Genomic DNA, 20,636 nt, shown 5'->3' with positions numbered 1-20,636 from the left:
GTCGCTGATACTGAAAGCTAAGCTTTCAGTATTTCACCTTTTGGTGTAACGGTTATGCGTGGCGGCAGTGATTTTTTGTGGGCCCCTTGCCTGAAGACGAAGGTTTTAACATGGTAGCTACGATTACCGATCGTCTCAACGCTGATGTTCGTTTAGTACCGTGTCGAGAAAACGTGACAGCACAGGAGTTCGCGAAACTGTTCTTCAATGAATGGTATTGTGAAAACGGTCTGCCACTGGAGATAGTTTCAGACCGTGACAAGCTATTTGTTTCATCATTCTGGAAGTCCTTAACGCAACTGACGGGTATTAAATTAAAAACGTCAACAGCCTTTCACCCTCAGTCCGACGGCGCTAGTGAGCGCACTAACAAAACGCTCAATCAATGCATTCGCTTCCACGTCGAACGGAACCAGAAAGGCTGGGTACGGGCACTACCGCAGGTTCGATTCAGTATCATGAACACATGTAACGCCAGTACCGGTTTCTCTCCGTTTCAACTACATCTTGGTCGTTCACCCAGACTCATTCCCCCACTCGTCCACAACGACAACTTGTCAGAAACCGAGTTCGATGCTCACACTCTCATCAAGCGACTAGAAACAGACGTGTTAGAGGCGCAAGACTCCTTGTTTGCTGCAAAAGCAAGCCAAGCATCAGCAGCGAACCAGCACCGCGCAGACGAGCCTAACTTCCAAGTAGGAGACCGTGTCCTTCTCGCCACAAAGAACAGGAGACGGGAATACCTACAGAAGGGCAAACGTCGCGTAGCTAAGTTCATGCCCAGATTTGATGGACCATACACCATCACTGATTGTCATTCGGAGTCTTCCACGTATACACTGGATCTACCCAAAACGATGAACGTCTACCCCACCTTCCACGTTTCACAACTGCGCGAATACCATCAGAACAACACTTCGCTATTCCCCAATCGTGAACAACAACGTCCAGGTGCCGTCGTCACGGCAGAAGGCAACGTCGAGTGTTTCATCGAAAAGATCGTCGATGAAAGACGGAGAGGGAGGGGTACCCAGTACCTGGTTAGATGGCAGGGAGAGGGACCAGAGGCGGACGAGTGGCTTCCGAGAAGAGAGCTTGAAGAAACGGAGGCCCTGGACATCTGGTTAGGAGAACAAGAAGCTGCAACGTCATAGGGTGGAGGAGTCACATCGGGTGAACAATATTTAAAAGAGGTTTATATGTTGTACAAAATGTGAAGACAATATTTAATATTTCAACTAACATAAAGATGGGTGCACGACTTCAAATTTTGGTGGTGTTTTGTGTGTAATCCAAAATATCAAATATTCACAACCATATTCCCACAGACAATATGTCAACAAACATAAGAAATATAGTCAGATTTTTCATGTCTGCTTCAACTTAAAGTTCAATTTCCATGTAAAACTTTGGAGAAAACTTGAAGTTTTACAGATGACATGACATTAAAACTCGATTTAAATGTCAAGCTTTGGCAAAACTTCAAGTTTTCTCCAAAGTTTTATGTAAGAATCAAACTTTAAATTGAAGCAGACATGGAAAATCTGATTATATTTATTATATTTGTTGACATATTGTCTGTGGGAATATGGTTGTGAATATTTGATATTTTGGATGACACACAAAACACCACCAAAATTTGAAGTCGTGCACCCATCTTTATGTTAGTTTAAATATCAAATATTGTTTTCACATTTTGTACAACATATAAACCTCTTTTAAATATCGTTCACCCCGATGTGAGTGTAAGTTGGATGCTTACTACGCACTTGCTTGCGAATGTTTGGCTTGGCTGATTGGTTCATAATCATGTGGCGCTGCTGCCTTGTATCTTATCTACTTCTGACCGCACCGTCAATCCACGACCTGTCCACGCTTTGTCTGTTCCGTTCTGAGTGTTTCCCTACACACGGGGTTTCCAGTTATGTCAGTCTCGTTCTCTCCGGATGGGACTCGCATTGCGACTGGTTCTACAGATACCACTGTCCGACTGTGGGATGCAGCTGTAGGGCAGCCAGTTCGTCAGCTATTGCGAAGGCACGCTGCTTCCATTACCTCAGTCTCGCTATCGCCGGATGGGACCCACTTCGCGACTGGTTGGAAGGATGGCATTGTCCGGCTGTTGAATGCAGCGACAGGGCAGCCAGTTGGTGAGCCCTTACTGGGGCACACTGATTGGGTTATCTCAGTCTCGTTCTCTCCGGATGGGACTCCCATCGCAACTGGTTCTGCAGATAGGACTGTTCGGTTGTGGGATGTGGCAACGGGAAAGCTTATCTGTGAGCCCTTGGGGGGACACACTTATTTGGTGAGGTCAGTTTCGTTCTCGCCGGACGGAAGTCGCATCGTGACAGGTTCGGATGATGAAACTGTCCGGCTGTGGGATGCAAGAACGGGGCAGCCAGTCGGTGAGCCCTTGAAGGGACACACTTCTTCTATCAAGTCAGTTTCGTTCTCGCCGGATGGAACTCGCATCGTCTCTGGTTCGGATGATAAGACTATCTGGCTGTGGGATGCAGGAACAAAGCAGCCAATCGGTGAACCCTTGCGGGGGCACACTTCCTCAGTCAACTCAGTCTCGTTCTCGCCGGATGGGACTCGCATTGTTTCTGGTTCGCGTGATGGGACTATCCGCTTGTGGGATGCAGAAACGCGGCAGCCAGTCGGTGAGCCCTTGAAGGGGCACACTGATTGGGTCTACTCAGTATCGTTCTCACCAGATGGGACTCGCATCGTCTCTGGTTCGCTCGATACGACTGTCCGGTTATGGGATGCAGCGACAGGGGAGCCAATTGGTCAGCCATTGATGGGGCACACTTCTTCGGTCACATCAGTCTCATTCTCGCCGGATGGTACTCACATCGTTTCTTGTTCATTCGATGGGACAGTCCGGCTCTGGTATGCAACGATTAGGAAGTCATTGCAGGACCCCGCCGAAGAAGACCACTCACCATCCTCCCTGCACGGCAGTTGCATCCCACATCCAACAGCGGCCATCGCCACACCCAACACCGTGAACGATGACTTTATTTCCTTCTCATCCAACTCGGCACATGCACTGTGCGACACTGCTGAGCTACTCGCAGGCACTTCTCATGACGACCACACGTTTCTGCTGGGAGCCGATGGATGGGTATCAGGACCAAATAAACAGCTATTATTCTGGGTGCCACCTGGTTCTCGAGAACCATTCTATAATTCTCGGACTGCATTATTGATACCCAGAGGTGGTGTTGAGCTTGATTTTCGTCACATGACACATGGGACACGCTGGCAGCGTTGTCGCAAGGAGTGAGTTTGCAGTGCTCTCCGTTGTTCGCAGTCAATTAATTCGGTTATTGTAGCTCTTGATTACGATGATCTCGTTCTGGTGATTAATTTTCGGAGATGCCTGAGACACTTCGTCGAGTACAATTGGAGTGTACATATCTTGAGAAAAGCGACACAGTAGTTTGATAGTTCTGCGGAAGGTGCCAACCACACAAGCTGTCTGCTTCATTCTCTGTCTATAATCGAATCAGAGACATGCAACTATGTGGTCGATGAAGAAGTCGTTGGTGGCTTTTGGGGGGGTTAACACCGTTAAACACAACGTATGTGCTACGGTCTCCAAACTGCGACATCACCAGCCACCAGCATTGCGTGATGATTTTAACTCCTTGGATTGGTCGTGTGTTTGATAGTAAGGATGCCATTCAATGGAAGTAGTAGTATTACTAGGTCACCAAACAGCGCCAGTGACTAGCAACCGAGTAAACAAATTCACACGAGTGAATCACTGAGTATTCCTTAATTAAATCCACGACGTACCGCCTCCAGTCCCCCTCTGGCTCGAAGCCATCTGAAAGGATTGTCTTCGCAAAGCACTATTTTTTTGCTGTAGCAGCCACGACGTTTCCAACGCGAATCGGTAGCGCATCCGGATCTTCGAGTACCATTGGTCACGGAAAATGTTCCTCTGGGGAACGTGAACTCTTGAACTTCAAGTATGGCGAGGCGCACAAGAAGGTATTGCAACTGAGGCTATCGTTGCAAGTATCGCGAATGATGTCTACGAACTAATTCATGGATGTTTTGCCAACCGAGGAAATATTGAAAAGACCGTGTTCAAGATACGCTCAAGGAGTCTGAAGAGCATGACGCCGCCGCCGCAACATCTTCAAGTTTGCTATAAAGATATTTGAGGAAGATAACAGAAGCAGCCGTGAAGGCGAAAGCCATTTACGACATGACGTGCAGAGCTCGCCGCCGCCGCCGAGTTGGACGCTGTTGTGCGACCTGATCCGCAGAGCAGAGGCGGTCCTTATTTGGAGGCCCATCGACAGCCACCCTTGCCTTCTATCCTCTGACGTGACGACACCGGTCTTGCAATGATTTGTGGAGTCGACAACAATACTGTTGCATGTTATTGTTCATATTTCACTTCGAGCCCTTGTCCGACCATGGGCACCCTGTACCTCCAAAGTCTTTCCCGATGGCCGTTACTGAACCTACTCTGTATCCTCTGCCTCAGTCGTGTTTGAATTTGCTGTATCCCAGCCCGTGCTCAACTAGCTCACACGAGTTGGCACCATGGGTTCCTTTCCTCCAACAATGCTGCATTCGAAACAGCGGGGGACATTTTTGAGGCTAAGGCTGTCAAAGGTGGCCTCACTGATGAGTGGCGCGTATCGAGAGGACGAGAAGCTGCAGCTAAGAGATGAAGTTGGACGGATATGGACAGGTGTATACTACGTTCTGGAGCTCTACCCCGAGGCCCAGGGTAAAACAAATTCCCGATGAGAGGGTATTATGGCGTGAGTGTGCTATCCAACCAATGTCATTGTAGCGTCCATTGTTATGGCTTGTAACGAGGACTCACTTAGTATTCTCTAGCAGACTATATTGAATGAAGAAAGTCGTTTTATCTTGATTGGACTGATATTTAAACGAGAGAACATTGCCAGTTGATGCGTATTGATAGCACGCATCTTGTATCTTTTCTTCATCAGTGTTGACTATCTCACAATAGCTAGAGCCAGTTCCGACACGATCAATGCGCCGATTTATGGCCCACTGGCAGGTGTCGCAGGCAGAACAATTGATGTAACTGACTTCAACAGGGGCGGGCGGACTGGTTGACGCGGTCGGTAGGAATAAGAAGCCCATAGCAGCTCGAATGGCGTCTCGCAAACATATTCAGCACAAAAACAAACACGCTGCAGACTCACTTTTGGATAATTTTTGAAAGGTGAGGGACGGCTCGAATTCGATGATGATTCCCTTGTATCCAACATACCTTGCGCTATGACGAGGAGATGAATGGCTATGAAAACAACGACATTACCTGGAGCCAAAAGGTGCGTGGTTTTACTGATATATTTGTACAGTTCGTATTTCAAAGTGATTCCATGATAGGGACGAAAGCACAGCGCCCAAGTCACAATCTGTGACTGCCTGCATGCGCATCACCCGTTCTCTCGGTTTATTTCGCCCGGAAAAAGGTAGGGTTGCTGGAAAGATCCAGTAGGACCAGTATCCACGGGTAACTTTCCATTATAAATCTTTCTACCCTTCTTTGAACTCGCCATCGATAGCAAGTGAGTGACACCCTTCCTTTCCCCCCTCCCCTGCTGATCTGGTCTTCGCAAGTGGTCTCCACTGGAATGAAGCCCGCTCCCTTGGGCAGTGCATACAGGATGCAACATCAGAGTAACGAATCAGCTGCCGGTGACGGCCATCGCACCATACCACGACCGACGCCTGCGGAATTTCGCAAGTTAGTATCTGGTCCCCAAGAAAACATCATCCGTGCAATGGACGTAAGTCAGCCGGTCTTCGAAGAATTCAAGGTAAATAGTGATTGCGCATTATCGTGCATCGCTCATCTTCAATAACAGAAAATTCTCCGCGATCAAGCAGTTATGATGCTTGATTGCGAGAGGTTCATACACGAGCAAGTCCCAGACATCTGGGCAATATATTTGGACTGGGTAAGCTATTTTTTTTCTACCAGTAAGTTATATGGACTATCTAACACCTCCTCAGGCTCGCGAGGAACTGGCATCATTTTTATCCAAGTACACCGATGGACAGTGGCCTGTAGAGCTTTACATCGAACATTACTTATCCAAGAAAACGTATGCCAAGCGTCACGCCTTCAGAGCCAAGATAACGAAATTAAGGCCCGCCCCCAAAACTGTTCGTGTTAAGAGCTCTGCCTCAGAGGTAAAGTACCTGCGCCCATACTGCCAATGAATAGTGCCGCTTATCCTTTTGCGCCATAGCATGGTGCGAGCTTGCCACCCGCTCCCGGTGGTCCACCTCCACCTTATGAAGATCACGACTTTGTACAACCTCATGCGGCGAATGACGACAATGTCACTGTCGAGAACTTTCTCAAGACTGTTAACCCTGACATTAGCCACTTCCTCCCCGCGTTTGAGGAATTAGGGATCAGCAGCGAAGCGGACCTGGTTGTTGTGAGGTCGTGGGCTCCTGGTGTGCGAAAGGATTTTTTCGAGAGAGAATTGATGGGGAAGATGAGCGCTCTCCAGATCCAGGCTTTGAATATCAAACTTGGAGAGGTGAATTAGCGACCATCCCAAATTTATGATCTTTTAGTCTTAAGCTTCACACTTATATGATATTTTTTCCTTCAAATCGAGTTCTACTTGCATTTTGTGGGTGGCTCTGTTTTGCCAATCGGCAGCATTCTCTCCCTTACGACGTTGGGAATCAAAAGATTCTTTGATCTCGGAAAGGCGTGGTGGGTCATGGCGAGATCGTAGTGTTACTGCTCTCACACATTACCGACACTGGGGGTCTCACAACAGGGGATGTTTATACAGATGCTGGTTAAAATGCCGCTGCGATCAATAATTGTCGATATATACAGAATATTGGTAGAATCATTATCGCGGTCATCGACATTGTACTCGTAACTTGTCGGACATGGCAGAATTGTCCATTTTAGAACAAGACCTTCTCCATACTGTTCTTTTCAGATATAACAGATCTGGGCGCCTTTGGTTTTGGGCTAATCGACAGATGAAAATCATGGCGTCACACAGAAATTCCTGTAAACTTACCGTCGACTCGCACTACAGCATAAACATCGTTGTGCTGACAGCATGATAATTGCCATCCAAGCCAAAAGCACCGCCGCTAGTACCATCCACAAGCCATTGCCAAAGCTTACAGCGAAGTCGCTCCCAGGGAAAAGGGAGTCGACGTTGTTTCTAACGCCGACAACCAGAGCAACGTTTGCAGCAAAAACAGCAGTCGAAACAACTGCTGTTATTGTGGCGACTATGAGTCCGATTGTTGCGATTAAGTGTGAGCGAAGTAAAAGAGACAACACCAAGGCGACGGTCGAGAGTGCTGCATTGACGAGATGCAACACAAGTATAGTCAGGAGGGTCGAGTTTGCCACATCTGCGAGCTTAGAGGAGAACCCAACCAGAGACAAAATGCTTGTAGGAACGGTGTATCCCAACTGTAGGCCATAGCATGCTTCTTGTGCTCTGACACCGTTAAGGATACTGAAATGTGGCAGATGAGGAAACAATTGGCAAAATTTGGTCAAAGTAAATGTTCTACCTCAGTGCACAGACACCCCATACTCCAAATTGCAGTTCTGTGATTGCATTTGAGACGGGATCAACAGAATTTATTGCTGAAACTTTGATGATCATGATTGGCTTGATAATTGGTAAAGATAACCCGACCAAGAGAAAGAGGAATGCAGCGAGAAATAATATGAAGCAGGCCAGACGGACAGTGTGCTGCTGCAGTAGCCGTAGAAGCTTTTGAGACTTGGCTAGATGGCCGCGTAACCACTGTAGGACACCCTCCATGCTTGGTGTTACCAGCGACTGGGTTGGGAAGATGGATGCAATGCATTGCTATGTAGTGTCTTGCGTGGCTTTGGAGCTGCACGCGAGACAGCCTGGAAATATACATAGCTTTGTTATATGATGCTCGCAAGGTCTCGCGTACTCAGGCTGTAGTAGGAGCTCGTGAGAGTCCAATTTCAAACCCACTCGCAGCGTTCTGAAAATACAGGAGAGCCATTGTCGGTGACGAATAGAATATTATATCTGATAAAGTGAGTTGCTGAGTCGACAAGCACGACAGCTAAAACTTGAAGCTTGAAGCTTGAAGTACAGCAGCAGTGAAGTTACTGGGCTGAACCAATTCAGCATATAGTCCGCCGGCCATTCCCACATAAATAAATAATGTGATCAAGCGCTCAAATTAGTCGGGGACGGCTCACACCTCCTGGGGGCTTAGTAGTACTATGATGTACCAGCGTCTAGCTTTGACCTGCCTCTAGTACAAGTTTTTAGCGTATAGCTTAAGCAGAACAGCTGCACTGCCAAACTCGTTATGTATTCCATTCGTACTTGTATTCACATCATTTGCTTGCGAGAGAAAAACAGATGGCGCGAACTCAACCGACGCGCGCCCGCCCACGGGATTCCACCCGACGGAGATCACGTGACTTCTCGCAGAGCCGAGCCGTTAGTTTCTCTACAAAAATGTCAGACATGTTTGTAATCCATCACTGTGATGTTATAAACTACCAACTAGAATGTCACTTCTTAGTTCTTCCAGAATTTCCATGATCAAAACTCGCTCAAACAGGGTAGAGGTCTCCTTGAGTGCTTGCGTGATGAATCTCTCCCTCCCGGTAGATGACATCTGGAAGAAATGGTGCACATGCTCGTCAGTGGACAAGCCAGCCTCGGTGATTATCGCATGGAAATGGTGCAAGCCTGGCATTGAAGCCAGGAGGGTTGACAACAGAGCCAGACATGATGTGGTGTCTGAGGCACCACCATTTCGAAACGTGTTCACTTGACTATCCTTCGGCTGAGTGGCCTGATAATCAGAACAAACAAGATCATGCTATAGCATGTATGTTAGCATTCTCAGAGCATAATTGTCAGTGGAATAGGGAGGAACCTGTACATTTTCGGGTCGAGTCTCCTGATCGTCAGAGAACATGGTGAATGGTATTTGATGCGGACGGTCATGCTATATCGCGTGTGTTAGGCGGACTCCGAACATAATTGTCAGTGGAATAGCGAAGAACCTGTACATCCTCAGGCTGAGTATTGTGTTTGCCAGAGCAAACGGTGAGTGACATTTGACTTGGACATTCATGCTATATCATGTATGTTAGCCGGACTCGGAGTATGATTATCAGCGAAATAGGAGACCTGTACATCTTCAGGCTGAGTAGCCAGGTTGTCAGAGTAAACGTTTGATTGTCTCTGGCGGTCGGGCTGAAACATGTGTTATATGATTGTCAGTGGAGTAGGGAGAAGTTAGAACCTGTGTAACTTGTAGTTCGGACTCTAGTCGCTGGTCGTAAATCAGAACAATCAATCTGGTAGTCAAACCATGTAGTTTTTGAATTACCTGGAGATTTCTCGTGATTCTTGGGCGACGGTACATCATGCCAAGGAACACTTCCACCGCCCACGTGTCTTCATAGCGCATCAGGTGCGACAGCTCTGCGTCAAGTAGAACCTACAAGATATGTTTCAGCCTCAGACACCCCAAGTAGTTGCACTCTGCACAAATATATTACCTCTCTCTTGAAGAAATCTAATTTTGATTGAGGCTGCTCCAGATACGGTATCGAAAAATCGATGTGACGAAGAGCTAATTCTCTGATCATTCTCTTTGAGGAGCAATCAGGCTGTAATCCATATCTTCAGGTTTTGATAGACGCTTACTTGTGTCTTGCAGCACACCTGGGGATTCATTTTCAACCCTGCATGGAGATAGCGTACAGGAAGCCGAGGGTGGCACAGGCTGTCTATGGAAGCTTGCGAAGGCCGCCTTACCAATACAGGGAGTCCTTGACGTTGGGGTAAGGCTACCAACACGTAGACACTATTAATCGTGGTCCGGTCAATTGCAGTAGATAAAACCCACACTTTCTGGAGCCGCGAGACCTAGTGTGACGAACCATGCCAGTGACAGGGAGTGGGTCAGTCTGCAGTACTGAAGTGCGATTTGCCGTGCGATTTGCCCAGCAATTTATATCCACGTGCATCCTCTTTATCTGCGTTGATCAATTATAGAATATGTCATTTGAAGAGATCAAAACAGGTCAAATACCAAGGTGTTTTCCCCAAAAAGTCGTCAAGACTCGTGGCTAACATGATGTACAGCAATTCAAGCGCGTGTCTAGAACCGAACAACACGTCTTCACTTCTGAATTGCCATGAAAAACACACCTTGGACACTGATCTCCGCAGCCGTCATCTTAAGCATATTGTCTTAGGTAGTGAGTGCTGCTTTAAGAAGCGAGGAACAACATCCTTTGGTACTATGACTTTTGAAGCCTTCCAACGCGTTGTACACAAAGCGTGCACTCGCTGTCAGTGGAATACATGTCTTTTGATTAACAGTGTGAGTGTATCTAAGAAGAGAATGGCGTACCACAGGTTGTCTGTCTCTGGAGAAAACGTGGCAGGAGCGTGTTCAACCATGGCGTCGAACTCGAAGTGCAAGCGGCTCATTTATTGCTTCTCGGAAGGTCAATATTCAATACTAGTGGTGTCAGTAAGTACCGCTCATCCACCGCTTACCCTAAATTCCACAGAGATATCCTGATAATCTAGCAGCTTCGATCAGTATCAACACAACAAGATGCGAGACCAAACAGAAACAATTATTATAGGCCGAGATATTCTACCGAAAGTCGATATTGTACACGAGATATTGATGAAGCATGTTAGAACAATAGTAAGGGATGGTATAGCCCACGGCACGAATGGAACTTGTGATAAGGGAGATTTTTATGGCCTGCGAGTTGTAGCCTAAAATGTGGCTGGTGTAACGGTGTAGCTGTAGAGGTCCAAGAAAATCAATGCCAATAGAAAACATCAGAAGCACGGAATACACTGCATCGGATCATACGGCATCTCTAACATCCTCTCGCACCAAACTGCCCTCCTCACCTGTAAGCCGTCGAGTCCCGTAAACGCCACCGCCGAAGAGGTCCCCACCACCAGAATGATGTCCACCCAAGTCCAAGGTCCGTCTCTGGCGCAAGTGGAACATGTTGCGGGGGCTGAAGTTCAGGTTGATAGCCACGCCGCCGAAAGAACTGGTCCTGCGGCAGTAATTCTGGTTCTGCGATTCTGCCTGGATCACTTCTGTCATCGTCCTCTTCAATCCTAATCTGTAGCTCTTGTCCTTCCCTCCGATCCCGCTCTACGCCCCGTAGTCCATAGCTACCTAGTCCCCATCCGATAACTTGGGCACCAGGTTCCCGCATCGCATTTCGGGTCTCTTCACGGCCGAACACTTGATGTATGCGCTCCACGCGCTCGACAGCTTGTATTCTCGCTGCGGTAAGATGTGCATGGCGCAAGCGTGCGTACCATCTGTTTACAAATTGTAGAGGTAGCATGCCCCTTGACGATCCACTTGTCACTGAACCTGCAGTCGGCAGGGCATTGCCAGAAGCGAGAACCTTCAGCGGTTCAGAATTGTCAAGTACTTCGTGCCCCTCGCCGGAATCTCGGCTCTCGATTTGGTCGCGCTTCGTTGTAAATGCACCGGTGACACCCTTCCACATGGTCTTGGCCTTCTCCCGTTGCTCCTTCCTCCTCTGTGCTCTCAGTTTCCTCTTTCTTTCACGTTTCTCCTCCTTCATCAGCATCTCTTCTAGCTCGCCGACGCCCATCCCAGAACCAACCCACCACCACCACCCAAGGAAACTTTGCCACATGACCACGCTCCACATAAGTTTTGGCATCCATCCATATTGGTCTTGACTCGGTATGTAGATGAAATTGAGCGTGGTCGACATGAGAGCGAGAACAATTGCGCCAGCACCGAAGGCTGACGTCCCGCCATCGGTGCGCCATGCCGCCTCCCGGTTAACAAAGAAGCCCCAGATTATTAGTGCAGAAGTGAACAGCAACGACAAAGCTGCATTGCACACGTTCCGGGTGTCCTCCGCGAGTGGCAGTGGGGTCATATCGTAGAAGATCGGGAGCAGTTGCATCACAGCGGATATGATTGCCAATGGACCTGATTACAAGCAGAAATGTTGTAATCAGTATTGCGGGAATAGTGCGGAATACAGAATATAAAGTGCCCATGACTCGTGCCCACATAAAAAGAATACCCCCAAATTCCAATTTCGATAAATGGTATAATCCCCGAAATCACGAAATCACGAAACATATCTTTATTCCAGACACAAGAACACAGGATACATTTGGAACATAGATGCAGGGGCTTTGCAGCCGCACTCACCAAGCAGGCCAAAAATGAGTCTTGCCTCCAGGTTTGAGGGAAACAGCAAGGTCAGAAAATGAATGTGGGTAACCTAAATAACATAATTGGTACAATCAGAGTGGACTACGTTCATTTGCACTGACCTGTATGACCATAGATGTAGTCGCATTCATTACGGTCCACGTAGCACTCTCGGCAAGTGACCATCGGTGTGCATATACCACAGTAGGATCATTGCTGTTTCCCGTTATATTGACGCCGTGATTTGGCATGTCCACAGCCAGATAGCTCAACATGTACGGCCAGTGCTGGCTCTCCTCTACGTTGGAGGAGAATATGACATAGATAGTAGCGGTGACGGAAGCAAGCAAAGTTACCACTCCGGTAAGCTGTAGCATATAATTGACACGAGCTAGAGGCCAGTGATACTGAGCGGTAAAAAGCAGGTGAAGAAGCAGAACGACGACAAGCGTGAGGACCACGCCTGACAGGAGGATCTGGACTGGTAAGGACTCGACGAAGGCGGGTCTATACTGTAGAATAGGGTCATGGTCATAGCCACTGCTATCGTTTTGGGCCATGACGGAACAGAGCTGGAAGATAATAGTGAAGAAGAGGGCAAGCCATTCTTGCCATGTGGACGGCATCATGAACAAGTTCCAAGAGACAATGTGACTTACTGTCACGTACTATGTCACAGACTTGGCCTTGGCTTGCTTGGCTATTATACTTGGCCTCCACTTACTGGACCTGCTTCGTGTGAAGTGAACGATAAGACCACTTCAAATTTTGGAGCACTCAGTGCTTGGAACTCCGCTAACCGTGTACTGATCGGCGAGTGCAATTTCGTATACAGCGCCTTGGCAGTGGAGTCCACCTCCGCGCAAACGCCTTGTGACGAGCTAGATCAAAATTCGATACTCACGTTATCATCGATGAAGGTAGAGATAATCAAAATTTGCATGCCTCGCTCCCGGAAGTTTCAAGCTGAGGCCGGCGTAATGTTTCTGACTTTTGTGGAACACTGGAATCATACTCCGACGGCAGGTGTTTTGCCTGGATGATGGCCGTCAGCTGATGTGTTTTTCTAGCCAGAGTCGGCCAATGGGGCTTTCAGTCGTGACAAGCATTGTCTTCGTTTCCGTCAGCATCTTCCCATGTGACTCGGGACTCAAAGTGCGCGGCGTAGCGCTATAGCCACTCTGGGGCTGATCTATGTAGAGTCCTGGGGACACAAACTACCTGGGGTAATAATATTAATCCTCGAAAAGCTCTGGACAAAGTTCCTGTTGAACAGAGACTCGTGTTGCTGTCGATGATTTCATATTAGCAAGCAGTGGAGCCGTCAGAGTCTCGGCACGTTTGTTCGGACCTGACGCGTCAGACGGCCCTACTACGTCCGCCCCGCGCTGAAAACATGCTTAACAACAATAGTATCAGGCTGATACCCAATTGGCACACGAAATGAGATGTATGTTTTCCATATGAACTGGCTGTGATTCATCTATGATCTAAATAAATACCTGTGTACATAAAGGTTTGAGTCTAGGGAAGGGGTAATGCAGATCCCAACGGTGCAGATGACACAGAATCCAGATTCGTGGATGGTGCGATTGGTACCGGTGCATCTCCAGCAGTCGCATTCAGTTGCGCAGCCATCAGCGTCCGGAACCTCGAGTCCTTCGAGTTCACAAGTTGCTTAAACGTCCCCGACTCTGTTATCCGACCATCTGGGTGCACAACCTCCCCGTTAGTTAAATCTTGAATAAAAGAGGCAGGATGCATCACCTTCAAGCACGACAATTCGCTCCGCGCGAGCAATAGTTGACAAGCGATGTGCAACGATCAGACATGTCGTGTGTCGTGCTCGCAGGATCTTGTCAATAGCATCATTGACCTGAGAGGTCCTGTTAGAATAAGGTCACTGAGGTAGGGCGTAAAGGATCTTACCCTATGTTCCGACGCAGCATCAAGCGAGCTGGTCGCTTCATCGAGCGCCAAAATTTTGGGCTTCTTCAGCAGCGCACGGGCAATCGCTAGGCGCTGCCTTTGTCCACCACTCAAGCTCAGACGACCAACTGAACAAAAGAATCGTCAAATAATTCACACCAAGCAGGAAGAAGGTGGCACAAACTTTCGGTGTCGAACCCTTTCGGCATTCCAAAGATGAACTCGCAGTTTGCCTCGCGTGCAGCGGCTTCGATCTCCTCGCGCGTAGCATCCTTGTTTCCGAAGGCAATATTTGATGCGATGGTCCCTGTGAAGAGGACAGGCTCCTGTACGGCTGTTATCACAAGAGCGGATGTAAATACAGAAGTAAGCACTTGCCTGGGGAACAATGCCGATTATGCTGCGCCATGAAGAAGGATTGAATTCACGAATATCTATCCAGCGACGTTAACGCTCCATAAGAGGCGAGATGGGCACTACCCACCTTGACCATCAAAGGTCACTTTCCCGCGCACAGGATCGTAGTACCGCAGAAGCAAAGATTGTACGGACGACTTGCCACCACCACTTCTCCCCCTGTATACTCCAGGGTCAGTGGTACCAATAATGACTGCTAGCTTGCACGACTTACACGATTGCCACGCTCTCTCCGACGCCGATCTCGAGATTGAAATCATCGAGGATTTGCACGCCTTTCCGACTGGGGTATTCGAACCCGATGTTCTGGAATCTCACCGTGCCATAGCGCGAAGCGTCGACGTCAACCCCTCCATGGGGCGGAATCGCTGGCGTGCGGTCGAGTAGCTCAAATATGCGTGTACCCGCACCGATCCCACGCATAATGGATGACTATTATCGCTCAGTTTAATAGAGACCGTTAGAGTATCGAAAACCTACGAAAAATGAACTGTGCAGGGCAGTGTTGCAGTGGACATATCATAAGTGGAAAAGGACTCACGTCAACATTTGAAGACCTGAGCCAACATATACGGTATATAGCAAGAGACTTGTCAGGTCTCCGACAGTGATCGCACCCTGCGAAACCAGTGTTCCCCCTACACAAATGTATTTAGAGATTTTCACCAAGATGCAAGGAAGTTGTGCACGGGCCACATACCGTATCCAAGCAGCCCAAGGATAGTCACATTTCCGCTCCAACCAGTGCTTCCAAAGAAGATTCCTGATGCAATCGCCTCCTTCCGGGCTAGCGTAAGGATGCGTGTCACCCGGTCGTGGAACTTGCCCTCCTCTTGGTCGCGCGCATTGAAGGCTTGAATTGTCCGTAGAGCCGACAGCGACTCTTGTGCAACCTGGAGTATCATGGAAGAAATGTGCGAAAAAAAGGGGGAAAGGAGCTAATGCTGACCTTGGTCATGTCACCCATCGCTTCTTGCGTCTGGTTCGAAAGCTTTTTGAGGTAGCGACCATAGAATACCTGCAAGCGCTCAGATTCCGCTATAATAAAATGAAGTTCCACTCACAGCACCGAGAGATACTGGTGGAACAATTCCCAACATCATCACAGTTAGGGTGGGGGACAAGTAAAACATGGCACCGACTGAAGAGGATATGCCCATTCATGAGCAACAACAGCGCGTCTGTATATACGACACTTACGGCCAACAGACGACATCACGATGGCTCGCAGTCCATCTGAAAGATTCTGTGTGACGCTGCGTGCAATAATTTGAATGGATCTTTCTCGGATATTGCACTGCGAAACCCTACCTCTCCCCGACAATGCTTGAATCGGCAGTCAGTCTGCTCAAGACATCACCCTCTCCCTTCTCCACGAATTCGACTTCCTGTCTGAGTGCTGCAGCATACGCCCGCTCCCTCAACCGTGCAACAATTCGCTGGCCCGACATTCGCATGAGGAACGACCTCGCTGCATTGCACGTTGCTCCCGTCGTAAACAAAATCAGAAGAGCTGCCGAGGCTTGCCCAATCGACAAACCGAATGGTATTTCCTGCGCACGTGATGAGTTAACCGCGTCATTCCCTCACTGTCAATTTACTCACAGGGTTTGCAGAAGAGAAAAAATCTATCAATTTTCCGATCGTGAACGGAACGCTCATGGCGACTGAAGAGGACACCAGCAGCAGGCCCACCGCAAGTAGTAAAGGCTTTTTCTCCTGCTTAGCCAGTGCGACGATTTTCCGGAATGAGGAGCTACTTCCAGGTGCAGGCTGCAAAGCAGGTGGCAGGAACCTCTTAAGCCCAGAGACCTTCTTGACAGGCGTCTCAGTTGCATAGAAACGCGAGATCTGGATAGAAAAGGGATGTGTTCTTCTCCTGGAGAGTATGTGTTGAGTCTGTGACGAAAACGCTAAGGGCCGGACATTATTATGGCAAGACGCCAGCACCCTGCCAGTGGTACTTGGGATTCGAACTCGGAAATTTGACACGTAGATGCCCTGCAGCATATTCTATCACAAGTTAAGCATCAAAGCCGTGTTTCAACGCTCCACCGTTTTCTGTCCAGCCGAAGAGTGTGATTTAAATCCAAGTCTTGGGCAGTGTGACCAAGTTGTGAAATGGCTAGTGTTTGCAGTGTTTGTGCATTGTTTGGTGTGACACCCTATGATACTAGGTCTTCAGGAAAACCTTTATGTATATCATATACAAGCAGGAATCCATCAGACGCTTGACACGGCCTCTGTTTTGCTAAACTGCAGTCCCACGAAGGATATAACCAAGCATCCTCGAGACACTGCGTGATGTAACGGGCACTCTTGCCCTCTGTCGAATGACTGGAGTGCGGTTGTTAACTTGAAGGAATCATCGAGTGGGTGTGAAGGATGGCATTGGCAGACCTACGAGATTTAAGTGAGTTATTATAATAGAGATCCAGCTCAGTATATTTTAGATCACTCTGTTTAGCTGTAGCTTGTCTTTGAGAGGCGAGTAGTCTGATATGCTGGACACCTGGGGTGGGTTTCAAGTTTCAACGGACTCTGGAATAATTCAGAATGATAAAGTGTTAGATGACGATGCGTTACTACGTGCATTGTGCAAGGAGACGGCAAATAATTCATGATTCATCCTGATTTTTTCTGCCGATATATAAATTCGTTTTCAGGTCTATTTCTGCGGCTGGCAGCGGCTCCATCCGGTTGAATATGTAACAGACGGGTGCAAGACGGGTGGCTGACATGATTCAGATGAGTTTACGCTGTCGTTACAACACGGCTCGCATGAATGATGAGTTCACCTGACAGGGCAAAACAGACACACATTACAGTGGCATCCCCCTTTGATCATTAGATGCGACGTTGTTCCGTCCTGCCTGGTCGTGTATTAGTCATCCATTCCTTCTGTAAGTCATCTGTTCTACTTATGGATGTGACTATCGAAGGTGTTACTAGTACCGGCGGTGAATGGCTACTCCGATATACTGTACAGAGTCGTGGCGACGGTCACTATGTGCGCACGACCGCTTCGGCATCTATGATATCGCGCTCAGGAGTTCGGGGATCTACATCCGCTGTGGCATCGTCGTCAGTGATCGTGCAAACTTGCACCGGTGGGCACCTGGGCCGCGTGTCGAGCCCTAATTTCCATACCCTCAGGCACAACCTGCAGATAGCACTTGGGCTTGTATGCCATGTTCTCCAGCGCCTACTTCCTGAGCTCGAGGCTACACCTGGGTGACCCGATTTTGACCACTATCAATGATTTGGACTTTCAACCCCATCATACTAATACTTTTTCGCGCCACTGGCGTCAATCATCTGGCATAGCCGACACCAATGATGCAACAAGTACTTGGTGTTTTAATATACTAGTATTATAAGGTAAAGTGGTTCACAAATCACAGTCCTACCCGCTAAGCCTCATAAATCAGGCCTTATTGGTTCAATGTTTAAGAATATGACGAGGCTTCGGCTTAGCTACTTCAAACCTTGTGACTATTTGTTTGATGGGCCAGGCCATGGCTAGCGACTCGCCTACTTCCAAGGTGATGAACCCATCTCCAAACCGCTGGACAAAGTATTTCCTTTCTTAGCATGCCCATAAATTCGCACAGATTTGCGCGCGCGATCTTTACCACCGACCACCATCTGCCACGGTTTACATCCTGCAGGATTTCACTGGAACTGGATGCTGATGATGCATTAATGGGTCATTCAAAAGCTGATGCACTTTCTTGCTGTGATTTCCGCGCGTGATAAATCACCCAAAATTGCTATTTGTCTCATCGCATATCCTCGTATACCCTCGAGTAACCACATGGCTCCATAGCAAAACCAAGCTGCGATGGCCGGTGCATGGCATGGAATTGATGCATCTTCAAATTTCTAAATCAAATTTTGATGTCGCGCAGGACAACGCCGGAGGAGTTATAAGAGTTTATCGCTACAATCGCAATCTCCGTCAGCCTCTCGAGTTCGCTAGCCATGTTGTCCATCTTCGCCGTGCCTCTTCTTGCTCTGTCTGCTGCAAGTGCGAGCACGCTCACTGCCCGCTCCACTTCCCCTGTCGTAGGAACTTGGTATGCTGGTTGGCATGCTACCAATGGGTTTCCGCTGTCTTCAATGAATTGGGGAAAGTACAATACAGTGTACTACTCGTTTGCGTAAGTTTCCCGTTGTTAGCTTATCACGTTGGCGGGATGATCAACGTGATGGTGTCTTTTAGGATCCCCACTTCAAGCGTTGACAGTCTCAGCCTGGATGGCTCTAATGGCGATCTACTTCCTCAGTTCGTTTCTGAAGCTCATAAAAATGTGAGACAAGGAGAGTCTATCGCTTTTAAAATTGATGTCTAAACCACGTGCAGGGTGTTGCAGCTCATGTTGGTCTTGGAGGCTGGACTGGGAGTCTTTGGTTCTCTTCTAGCGTTGCCACATCTAGCCACAGGACGGCATTTGTCAAGACCGTGGCAGATTTTGCTGATAAGTACAAACTTGATGGCATCCAGTTCGAGTAGGTTGATATTTGTAACTCCAAACTCATGCGCTGACCCCAGCTGTCCCTGATTTCCGACAGCTGGGAATATCCCGGCAAGCAGGGTGTTGGTTGCAATACCGTCAGTGTCAATGACACAACCAATTTCCTCAAATTCCTCCAGGAGCTTCGCCAAAACACAGTGGGGGCAAAGCTGACACTCTCAGCCGCGGTATCCCTCCTACCCTTCATGGACGCTAGCGGACATCCTTCTGCTGACGTCTCCGGTTTTGCGAAGGTCTTCGATTACATCACTTTGATGAACTATGACGTTTGGGGCTCTTGGTCTGAGCATGTGGGGCCAAACGCACCGTTGAACGACACCTGCGCATCGTCCGCAAGACAACAGGGCTCTGCCGTTTCTGCAGTTAAGGCTTGGACTGCCGCAGGCATACCGGTCAACAAGATTGTACTTGGAGTTGCTACCTACGGCCACTCGTTCAGCGTATCTCCCTCTGCCGCCTTCAAGCCTGGCACGAAGAATGTAGCTCCATACCCCGTTTTTGACGCCTCGAAGCAGCCCTTGGGTGATGTGTGGGATGACGGAGTCGGTGGTGCCGATGTTTGTGGTGTGAGTCAAGGCCCAGGGGGCACTTTCAGATTTTGGGGCCTTGTGGACGGCGGCTTCCTTAACAAGGAAGGCAAGCCTGCTGATGGCATTTACCACAGATATGACAGATGCAGTGAGACTGTAAGACTTCCATCCTCGATCACATATTGTAGCAGTAGCGCTGACTTTACTGCTTTACAGCCGTATCTATACAATGAGACCTCACAAGTCATGATCTCCTATGACAATCCCAAGTCATTCGCTGCCAAGGGCAAGTTCATTAAGGAGGCTGGACTGCGCGGTTTCACAATGTGGGAGGCTGGTGGTGATTACAACAATATGCTCCTAGACTCTATCAGCGAAGCTATGGGGCATTAATACGCTGCTGATAGCATCCCTATACACTCTTCCAGTCGCTACTAAAATGGACTACAGTTGCTCTCTAACCGTAAATGCGTTGACATTCCCTACATACTAATTAATAGTATATTTTCGTTCTGTCCGATGCTGCACAAGAAACTGTGATTACAGTTCAAATGGAGGCATCCTGAAGGGAGTTCGAATGTGAAGTTTCAGCTTCATAGCTAGTGGGAACTACGAAAATAGTGACAAGATTCAACAATATTCTGGCAGAAATTTTCGTCACTCCGTTCATGAACGATGCCTCGATTAACCACAATATCCTTGTAGATTCCTCTACATGTACACAATACAGTCCAATCTTGTGGTATAATGATTGACGGAATTAAGTAAAGGCTTCGTTTTGTTGGTCCAGGTTTTGTGCTTCAAACCTTCGATTGTCACGGTTCAGTCAGTTTGTAGATTTCACACGATTAATATTCTACTAAATATATTTATACGATCTCTGTAGATTTTCCACTTGCATGACTTGTTGGGAAGCTTCAATCGATAATCCCCTAGTGAAATCTGC

At 48.1% G+C, this 20,636-nt stretch overlaps 7 protein-coding genes across 7 annotated transcripts; 3 read left to right on the top strand and 4 right to left on the bottom strand.

Moving 5' to 3' along the window:
• Positions 1–2,779: 2,779 nt before the first annotated feature.
• On the top strand, positions 2,780–3,718 carry F5891DRAFT_1019019 (uncharacterized protein). The gene is made up of 2 exons (XM_041361066.1): positions 2,780–3,294; positions 3,348–3,718. Exons 1-2 carry the CDS (start codon positions 2,810–2,812, stop codon positions 3,352–3,354), a joined length of 492 nt encoding a protein of 163 aa, XP_041228938.1. The 5' UTR covers positions 2,780–2,809; the 3' UTR covers positions 3,355–3,718.
• Positions 3,719–5,365: 1,647 nt separating this feature from the next.
• On the top strand, positions 5,366–6,773 carry F5891DRAFT_1276507 (uncharacterized protein). The gene is made up of 5 exons (XM_041370236.1): positions 5,366–5,582; positions 5,635–5,834; positions 5,883–5,975; positions 6,031–6,210; positions 6,270–6,773. Coding segments are annotated over exons 1-5 (783 nt in total). The 5' UTR covers positions 5,366–5,581; the 3' UTR covers positions 6,579–6,773.
• Positions 6,774–6,837: 64 nt separating this feature from the next.
• On the bottom strand, positions 6,838–8,242 carry F5891DRAFT_1019015 (uncharacterized protein). Its single transcript, XM_041361065.1, has 3 exons — positions 7,585–8,242; positions 7,074–7,526; positions 6,838–7,021 (listed from the first exon to the last, which is right to left on the bottom strand). Exons 1-3 carry the CDS (start codon positions 7,839–7,841, stop codon positions 6,955–6,957), a joined length of 777 nt encoding a protein of 258 aa, XP_041228936.1. The 5' UTR covers positions 7,842–8,242; the 3' UTR covers positions 6,838–6,954.
• A 260-nt stretch (positions 8,243–8,502) lies between these two features.
• F5891DRAFT_98582 (uncharacterized protein) lies at positions 8,503–9,988 on the bottom strand. Its single transcript, XM_041377654.1, has 9 exons — positions 9,968–9,988; positions 9,732–9,856; positions 9,584–9,676; positions 9,412–9,522; positions 9,325–9,354; positions 9,210–9,275; positions 9,083–9,154; positions 8,959–9,024; positions 8,503–8,895 (listed from the first exon to the last, which is right to left on the bottom strand). Exons 2-9 carry the CDS (start codon positions 9,759–9,761, stop codon positions 8,560–8,562), a joined length of 804 nt encoding a protein of 267 aa, XP_041228935.1. The 5' UTR covers positions 9,762–9,856; positions 9,968–9,988; the 3' UTR covers positions 8,503–8,559.
• A 972-nt stretch (positions 9,989–10,960) lies between these two features.
• Positions 10,961–13,372, bottom strand: F5891DRAFT_1142177 (uncharacterized protein; the record flags this gene model as incomplete). The annotated part of the gene is made up of 4 exons (XM_041364921.1): positions 13,351–13,372; positions 12,399–13,298; positions 12,274–12,346; positions 10,961–12,045 (listed from the first exon to the last, which is right to left on the bottom strand). Exons 2-4 carry the CDS (start codon positions 12,903–12,905, stop codon positions 10,961–10,963), a joined length of 1,665 nt encoding a protein of 554 aa, XP_041228934.1. The 5' UTR covers positions 12,906–13,298; positions 13,351–13,372.
• Positions 13,373–13,709: 337 nt separating this feature from the next.
• Positions 13,710–16,811, bottom strand: F5891DRAFT_1171541 (P-loop containing nucleoside triphosphate hydrolase protein). Its single transcript, XM_041365548.1, has 15 exons — positions 16,228–16,811; positions 15,934–16,175; positions 15,823–15,878; positions 15,687–15,763; positions 15,572–15,640; positions 15,323–15,515; positions 15,164–15,260; positions 15,103–15,112; positions 14,837–15,054; positions 14,690–14,781; positions 14,584–14,639; positions 14,390–14,531; positions 14,206–14,333; positions 14,044–14,152; positions 13,710–14,015 (listed from the first exon to the last, which is right to left on the bottom strand). Exons 1-15 carry the CDS (start codon positions 16,630–16,632, stop codon positions 13,801–13,803), a joined length of 2,109 nt encoding a protein of 702 aa, XP_041228933.1. The 5' UTR covers positions 16,633–16,811; the 3' UTR covers positions 13,710–13,800.
• Positions 16,812–18,492: 1,681 nt separating this feature from the next.
• F5891DRAFT_98429 (glycoside hydrolase family 18 protein) lies at positions 18,493–20,203 on the top strand. Its single transcript, XM_041377418.1, has 5 exons — positions 18,493–18,785; positions 18,848–18,935; positions 18,989–19,134; positions 19,198–19,846; positions 19,907–20,203. The coding sequence occupies exons 1-5, from the start codon at positions 18,607–18,609 to the stop codon at positions 20,081–20,083; spliced, it is 1,239 nt and encodes a 412-aa protein (XP_041228932.1). The 5' UTR covers positions 18,493–18,606; the 3' UTR covers positions 20,084–20,203.
• Positions 20,204–20,636: the final 433 nt, after the last annotated feature.

This window comes from Suillus fuscotomentosus (assembly GCF_016647785.1).
Source record: "Suillus fuscotomentosus strain FC203 chromosome Unknown F5891scaffold_13, whole genome shotgun sequence".
In the NCBI taxonomy this organism is placed as follows: Eukaryota; Fungi; Basidiomycota; class Agaricomycetes; order Boletales; family Suillaceae; genus Suillus; species Suillus fuscotomentosus.
This window is presented reverse-complemented; position numbering and strand designations above follow the sequence as displayed.